The sequence below is a fragment of the Corvus brachyrhynchos genome, unplaced genomic scaffold, assembly GCF_000691975.1.
Source record: "Corvus brachyrhynchos isolate BGI_N302 unplaced genomic scaffold, ASM69197v1 scaffold116, whole genome shotgun sequence".
Lineage (NCBI taxonomy): Eukaryota > Metazoa > Chordata > Aves > Passeriformes > Corvidae > Corvus > Corvus brachyrhynchos.
Genome location: NW_008240221.1, coordinates 15627047 through 15635847, shown reverse-complemented (window position 1 = coordinate 15635847; position 8801 = coordinate 15627047). Strand labels below are relative to the sequence as shown.

General features: G+C 39.1%; 1 protein-coding gene across 3 annotated transcripts in view; it reads right to left on the bottom strand.

Moving 5' to 3' along the window:
* Positions 1–2486: 2486 nt before the first annotated feature.
* TFAP2D (transcription factor AP-2 delta) overlaps positions 2487–8801 on the bottom strand; it is a 52400-nt gene continuing 46085 nt past the window's right edge. For all 3 annotated transcript variants that reach the window (XM_008641843.2, XM_017745080.1, XM_017745082.1), the window contains one exon: positions 2487–7790. In XM_008641843.2, the coding sequence (XP_008640065.1) occupies positions 7571–7790 (220 nt within the window). In that variant the 3' untranslated portion in view covers positions 2487–7570. The remainder of the gene's footprint in view (positions 7791–8801) is intronic.

Sequence of the window (8801 nt, the reverse complement as noted above, 5' to 3'; positions counted from 1 at the left end):
GGACCATCCTCCTGCCATCACATGCCCAGTCTAAGGCTTTGGATCACAGAATCACTGAATCGTTAAGGTTGGAAAAGAGCTTTAAGATCATCAAGTTCAACTGTCACAGCCATGTTCGACTCTGAACCATGTCCTCAAGTGCCACTTCCACATGTTATTTTCCCCACTTCCCTGGGCAGCCTGTTCCAATGCTTTACAACACTTTCCGTGATGAAAGTTTTGTAAATATGTAATCTAAATCTCCCCTGGTGCAAGTGGAAGCCATTTCCTCTCTTCCTGTCACTTACTACCTGTGAGAAGAGGCTGACACCCACCTGACCATAACCTTCTTTCAGGTAGTGTAGAGACCAAAAAGGTCTTCCTCAGCTTCCTTTTCTCCAGATTAAGCAACCCCAGTTCCTACCTGGGGGCCTCTGAACCAAAATGTTACTACTGTGCATGTAGACAGCACATGAATATGCTGCAATACACATTTATTCTTACTGAGAGATGATGCTCAGCACCATTTCAGGTTTCCTTAAGAATCCAAAGTATACACAAGGCATTGACAGATGCAGTGAAGCTGTAAGACCCTGATCCTTCTAGGGAAGCAGTGGCAAGCCAGGGTAGACAGGGCCAGCCTCCAAACCTTGACTTTTTGAGTTGCTTCAGGAGCTGCATTTATATATCACTAATTCAAATATCTTTCCATTAAAAAATACCACAACATAAACTCTGCTCAGAGCAAAATGCCCTTTCCATTAAGGCTTGAAGTTCCCATTAATTTCTTATTCGTGTCTTTTTATGGGAAGGTGAACCTGAATAGGAGTTAAGAGGTTACATTTTGTTAGATTAGGCTTTTGGTGCCTGCCTAGAAACTGAGCTGTACTTTCCAGCCTTTATAACAAGTGGGAGCTCTGCTGTTGAGCACAAAGAATAATATTACCATACATACTTGAACAACTCTGCTAATTCCTGGAGTTCAGGACACTCAGTATTTTACAGATTTGATCTATTTTTTTGCCTGGTCACTTACTTTGAATGCAAATTTGCCCAAGCTCTCTGTACGCAGTTTGCATATAAAATCTGGCAGGGATTTGTTTTTTCCTATCACTATTTTTCCCTTTTCATCTTATTGTATGTTGCACTGCCTACTACTTAGAGGCTACTTGTGCATATTGACTTGTATTTTGGCACTGGACCTCTGCAAGCCTCGGTAGAATTGTTTTCTTTTTGTTTTAATGGAGTGAGTGGAAAAATTAACACACCAAAGTGAAGAGAGATAGGAAAGGCAGCCTCTCATGTGACTGTGTTTAAAATATGGGTGAATTTTTTACAGTTGCATTTCCTCTGATTTTGGATACCAACTGCTCTTCTCTCTTGGAGAAGAGCACATACAGAATTGATTAGAGGAATTCACTGTAACACCTGGGGAATTGTATTTCCTAGAAGATTACAGGGGGAATATTAATTACTGAGAGTTCATTTGTTAGGTAACAGAGGTGATAGTTGGATAAAATAAGTTTAAATATGTGGGAACTTCCTCCCAACCCATTTCCTTTTCTACCTGGAAGTCTTGAAGTTTCTGCCACTGCAGCTTTGCCCTTGGTGTGTTGTCTAGACTTGCTCAGAAAGTCAATTCTGCAAGAGGCACTGAAACAACACAGAATGAAGGGTTGTCATCAGGTTCCCAAACAGTTTTGAAACTGTATGTCTGGAAAACTGCTTTTAAAAAACGTTTGGAAAGTTTAGCTAAAACTCTGAGCTAGAGTTTCTTCAAGTCATACCTTAAAGAGAATACCACTTACATCTAAAGACTTTTTTTTTTTACTCAAGAGTCAAAATTTGTGGCACAACACTGGAATCAAAATCTGAAGTGGGAGCAGTGGCAGTTAGCCCAGGCCCTTGGCTGAAGTAGGATTTGGAAATGAACTGCTGTAAACTTTCAGGGAGAAGATTAAATAATTAGTTTGAGACTGTGGAGATGAGGATTTGATTGCCAGCATTGTCACAATCTTTCCATGCAATTATGGGAAAGGCACCTCTGAGGACCTCTAAATATTTAATGTCAAGGGTTAGCAAGTTTTCTAGGGTGTATCCATTATGAGTTAGTAGACATGAGGACTCCTGTTACTTTTCCTAATCTAATCTACCACTAATGTAATATAATTCATCCCAACCAGTCTGATTTCCTGTTTTAGGACAATACAAATTGCCTTCCATTAAATCTTTCTCTTTACACACAACCATTAAATCTGGTTAACAGATTCTAGATGAGATAACTATTTAACATAGCCACATTTAAGTGGGATAAATCCCAAATTTAATCTCTGTAAAAACTGATTTTCTTGCTGTAATATGGGAATGATATTATTGTCATTTCTCTGCTTTGTATGTCTTACCTGTTAGATGAAAATTCCAGGTCCTGTAATGTCATAGACCTTGTTCCTGGTCAAGTTTGACAATCTTTATTCAGAGATGGAAATTATTTCGAAGCACCACACAGATCAGGGTTAAATCAACATAGATTTTATTGCCGTGAAATGTTTGATCAAATGTGGTCATTATCTTCATAGACTCATGTAAAACAGGTAGCTTGTATAGGAAATAGAAATATAAAAGATTATGTTTTTCACCACTGAATTATAAATTAAATTAAGTGGAAGGAAAATAACCAAAACAAAACTCCAAAGCAATAAATAGGACATTGTTTGTTGGTGACCAAGTGCGCACTCACATTTAAATACAATCACAACAGCTGCTGTACAGAACAGAATTAATTGTACAAAATAAAGAAAAGTAAAGAATAGCAATAAAAAAGATCAGACCTCTCCAAATGACCTTCACCTGGTAAAGGAAAATGACTTTATCTTCCTCCCTCATTCCCCACTCAGCTGTGTGTGAATTCTTGTTCAACCTGTAATGAGGGCAGAGGCAAAGGATACTTTTATAAATACAGTTCCTGTATAATTTATTGATTCTTCCTCGTGTTGCAGGCTTGTGTCTTCTATAAATGCTGTTTCTTCTTGTCCTTAGAAATAAAGAACTATTTATCCAAAGGATAAATGAAAGTCAAATGACCTTGGAATTCACCAGCAGCCCTTTTGGATACCTAAGACATCTAAGACCAAAATTGCTTGTTGGTATTAGGAAACAAACAAACAAAAAAAAAATAGTGGTTAGAGATTGTAAAGTTAAAACTGGCTCTTAGGACAATAAACAGCCCTTCTTGAGCCTGGCTGCAAAATTGTGAGCTGCGCCTATGCCACTGAGTCACGTCCAAAGGAAGAGATGAACTGGGGAAATATTTACACAGAGGTCCAGGATTTGGAAGGACTATACATTGTGCCTGCTTTGTAGCAGATTTTTCTGGATTTAGGAAAAGTTAAAGAGAAGCTTCAAAGAGCAGATTCCATGTTGATTTGGAGAGCTGAAGTATTTTCCCAACAAATGTTGGAGTTTATCTTTATAAAGGAAGCAAATGAAAGGTCTAAATTCACCCTTTCTGCCAGTTCTCCAAGGCAACAGAATGACACCTAGAAGGTGTTAGGGTTAAAGATGGCAGCATGAAGGACAAAGTTCTTGACAGTCTTCAGTTGTAGGTGGCAGGGTCATCACTGCTTGTCTGTTGTTCACTCCCCTTAACAGGCCACATGAACTCTGTTCCAGTTCTCAACATCTGATAAAACTCTCCCTTTTCTACGTGTCTGTCATGTAATAGTGCTAAAGGAGGGCTCTGTGAACAGAGAACCAAATCTCGGGGCAGAGGTGAGAATGTTGCTCCTACTCTGCCAGATTCACCTTCTGAGCTTAGTCAGCACAAGAGCTGTTTGTACTCACAGTGAGTAACACCTTGCTCCAGAAAAATAAATTTGTAGTTAGTCAGTGTGTTTATTAGCAAGTCAGTGACTTGCTAATAAATCCAAGAGTCAGAAGCTGGTCTTTGTGAGTCAAATGTGCCAGAGTTTAGGATAAGGAGTAAGTTCAGGGACCTACTTAAAATGTTTTGAGATTGGTGGTAGGAAAGGTGTAACTCATACAGAGCTGAGCAATGAGCTGAAGCACAACAGGGTCCAGCTACCCAGACAGCACTTGGGTTATGAATCAATTTTTGGGGTCCAACAGTCATAATGACTCGTTGTCCTGTCCATGAAACTTTGGAGAGTTTTCTCTATTCTTTTGATGATTTTGACATTGAATAAACACTTCAAAATCTCTTAAAGAAAGATTTTTTTTTTCTTTTTCTGAGCACATAAATTTCCAAGTCAAAGAGGTAAAAATATACTTGAATATGATACCACTGAGCACCCACTAACTTCAAATCATGAACTTCCTTCAGGCTAATCTAGGTCATGAAAGTGTTTTGAGATGACAGTGTTTCCACAGAGACTAGAACTAAGAAAATAATAAAAAACCCAAAAGCACAACATGAGAACATGGGCATGTTCCCATGGACAGCACAGGAGTGTAAGTGGATGAGAACCTAGGCTGAGATTTTAACAGGAACATCAGTGAATTCATTGCTCAAAAGCTCACAGAAAGTTCCAATTTCAAAAACTAAAGGCATTTTGACACCAAACTGCTTTGACAGCTAGTTCAGCAGAAAAAGCAGTGATAATTATTGTTCACTCAATAAAATTATTAAGTGCAATTTAAAATAAAAAATAGAGCCTGTCAACGTCAACAAACCTGCAGCCACATTTAAAAAAGAGTTTTGCTTTTAAAATGTGCTAATATACTAAGGGAAAAACCAGAAAGCATGGCATGGAAATAGAAAAAACTTCTTAATGTTAAGAACATACAGCAGTTCAATCAGGTTGAATCAGATCTGTATTGAACATCAACAAAAATATACAGGGCCATTAAGTCAAAAACTGGAAGTTCTGGAGCTTGAAGTGTGCTCAGATTTATTAATATTAATAGATCAAAGGGTAATCCAGGCCAAAAATAATTTGTTGCCTGCAGAGCAGACACTCTTAGTGATTATGTAACAGCAAAAGACGCAGGTCTTGAAATAAATTATTGTTGGGACTTTGGACAATATCCTGAATAGGCAAATATTTCATTTAAGGCTATATACATATTATTTCCAATATTAAACATTTTAATTTGATGGTAATAAAATGCTGCTTTCACATGAGTTTCACAGATTTATCTGCCCAACAGTTTATTCCTCCTTTTCCAAAAAGTTGGTATTTTCCTGGAGAAAATTAAAAAGGATTTTAAAAACCTTTTTCTTATATTTTTACCCCATCAAAATGTAATTTAAATTTATCCACATCTTGAAATAGGGGTTCAAATTAAATTGTTTTAAAGCACATGTTTTACAGATGTGGCAAATCTGCCTATCTGACACAGTCAAACTTCTGATTTTTCCCTTTCCTCTCCCTCAGTTTGGGCAATAGAAAAAGCAGAATGAGTTTCCTTTCATGATTACCTACTTTCACACTCAAGTATTTCATGTTCTAGGACAGTTCCACAATGTTTCTGCTGAAGACATCTCTGAGGACTGTTCATTTGATTTTAACATTTCATTTCTGCAGAAGTACCAGTATAAATTCATTAAATCCATTTAATAAAGTTTAATTTTTTGAGGCACTTATCTGATCTTGGTGTGTTAAGGAGATGGAGTCCATGGAGATACACCTGATTCCCTCAATGCAGGATGGTGCCTGGACAGCACTAAAGCAGGTGTCTGAGTTATACACCTACCCTGAGCAAGGACAAATCTAGGCAAAAGCATAGGATTTTTTTCCAGGTTTCTTTAAATAAACAATCAGGGACTCCTTACTTTCTAGAGTGTTTTCTCATGGTGGTGGCAATGTCCTTACTGACCTTGAGAGGAACAGCATCATACCATCATCACTCTACTGCCTTCTGTAATTTGAAAGGTGAGGGTGATCTTGTTAATTCAGTTTGATTCCTTGCATCTGTCTCTAAACACACTCAGGTATTTGTCACAGTCCCTAGGTTTTGTCTAAACTGGTCATCCAAGGTGTAATACATGTTAACATCTTCCAGAAAGCTAAAATTTGTGTGAGAGCTTTTGTCACCCACAGTTATCTAATGCTGTTTCTGGGATCCTCCAGCTCCTCCTCCAGGTGAGCCCAGTTCTCCTAAAGGTTTCATGTCATAACTTTCAAACTCTGTGGCTGTCTTAGATACCTAAAACATCTCAAATGGCTCTAAACATTTACACATGGACAACTGTATTAGTTCCTACCACAGAAGGAGTTGAATTGTCCCTTGGAAGAAAAGGTCTGGTTCAGCTGATCTTAAAGAGAGTTTAGATGGACAACATCAAGCCCTCCCAGTAACACCATTCTTTCCTAACTTCCTCAATCAAGTGATGTCAGAGAAACAAGAAAAGGAATGAAATAAAGGTCTTGTTGAAGAAAGAGTTAGAATGTGATTGGAAAAATCCCTTGACTCAAAGAGGCTTGAGCTCAAACTATGCCTCCCATGTTCTCTGTGTGAGGATGTGTGGTAGGTGGTAAAGTAATATTTCAAAAGTACATTAGCAAGGTTATTACCAGTCAGCTGCTGTGGACTAAGCCAATCTGTCTTATTTGTCATTTTGTTTTTATTTTATTTCCGGTGAGTGGATTCTGTTAGACCTCTGCACTTCAGCTGGATTTATAAAGACAATAAAGCTGTGGAAACAAGCTGTTGAAGAAAAGAAAGCATCATAAAATCAAGGCAACACAAAAGGTGACTCCAATTGCCTGCATTGATCATGTTGAACAGAGACCCAGGTATGGCAGGGTGCTGTGGGGCCAGGGGCTGAGAAAATAGAGGACAGAAGCCCATGCTGTCATTTAAACTGAAGTTCACAGAGGGATCAGGGCTCTTACTGAGACTATCAAGGTTTGTTTTCGTTTTAGTCTGCCATGCTCCTTTCACAAGAGACACCATGGCTGCTGCTTGAATGGTCAGGACAGATTCCCAACAGGTTCTGGCCTCATTCCAGTGCAGCTTTATTGTACATTCCCATGTACAACAGGTCATTTGTCCCATGACCCAAGAATTCCTCTTTTGCCAGATTTCCATATTGTTTTCCCAAAGGTGAGTAGATCAGGCATTTCCGATGGACCAGAGGAAGCCCTTCTTTCAATCTATCCAGCATGCAAGCAAAGTCAGGATGCTGGAACTGCGTGTCCCACAACTGATGCACTGACCCTAACTCTGCTGCCGGAGAAGAAAGTGCTTCAAATTTCATGTGCCACCTCAGCCAAGTCCAGAAGTGCTTATAAAAAACAGTGTTAGTGTATCATTCAGAACAATCAAATACTACGTGCACAAAAAAGCAGTTTAGAGCAACATAAATTTTAAAAAAGTGACAATTTCATCACACAATTACTGTACACTGCTGTTCTTAGGGTTGAATACTTTCCTCTCTCACGCTCTCTCTTTCTCTCTGTTTTAATCTTTCTTTTTTTTTTTTTTTTTCTTTTTACTTTTTTTCTCTTTTTTTCCCCCCTTTTTCTTTTTTGGATTTGGTCCACTGGAGATAAATTGCCCTCAATGATATATATATTTAAAAAAAATATCAGCAGCAAGACTCTCTCGAAATAGATTCTGTTTGATGTAGCTAGTCTGTCTTTTCTGTTTTGCCCTCTTTCACAGCAGCCTCTGAAGTTTTCCGCAGGGGGGCTTTCTCTGAGTTGGCGTGTCCTTGGCCGGATTCCGCCGCTCCTCCGTTTTTGTGCGATGTGTGCTTTTCCAAGTAGTTCAGCATTTCACTGAGAACAGTTTGGAAAGTGCTTAGGGCAGCACATATTGCAGGAGTTCCAAAACCATGAGTGATCAAACTACAAATGGGAAGGAGAGAGAAAAAAAAAAGGGAAAGAAATACACACACACACATAAATATCAGTGTGCTCACAAACACTGAGGAGTTTACAGTTACACTCATTTTGCTATAGTGAAATTCAGGATTTGCTCCCTAAACTATTTATTACCTGTGGGAGAAACAGAAAGGAAAGGAATAGACCCAAAGAGTAGACTGAATACAGCTTCAAAGGTTGTTTTTGGTGGAGCCTCAGTTCTGAAATACCATGGGACAGACCCTCAGCAAGTGCAGACTGACACAGGGCTGCTGACTTCAGAGAAGCCAAGACAGAATCCACACCCTCAGCTCGCCAGCATTGCTAATTTTCCAGTGTCATAAAGTCTGGCTCCCCCTTCTCAGGTAAATAAAAGGAATTCTGTGTGGTTTGTTCACAATTCTAGATCATACTTGGTTGACTTGATCTTGGATGTCTTTTCCAACCTTAATGACTCTGTGATTTTATAGCTCTTGAACATGACCTGGTTATTCTACATGAAGGTATGACTGCATTCATAGTAGGAAATTCAGCAAAGCCCAGGATACCATCTCCAACCCTCATTACAATTGCCATGGTTTGGCCATACCCATGCTGCTAAACTCCTGGACCATCCAACAGGGGGAGATCTGAAGTGCCTGTTGGGAATTGACCCTGACCAATACCCTTGGCCAATACCCAAGCTCAAGAGATGAGCAGAAAATATTTCACATGGGACTGGTTTAATAGGCTGAATTAATGGACAGTCCTAACCAATTATTGGCAAAAATAACCCAGTTCCAGCAATGTTGCCCTGGTAGTGTTGAATTTACTGGTGTAGATTTGCTCTGTTGCACCTTTCATCTGAATAAGGGGGATCTTTCAACACTGAATTTTTCTTGTCATTGTTCCTGGCTGCCACCTGCAGATCCAGAAGTGTGTAAGTTTCCCACAGGTCCCATCTTTTGGATACCATCCCTGTGAGGATCACGGAATCCCAGAATGGTTTGGGTTGGA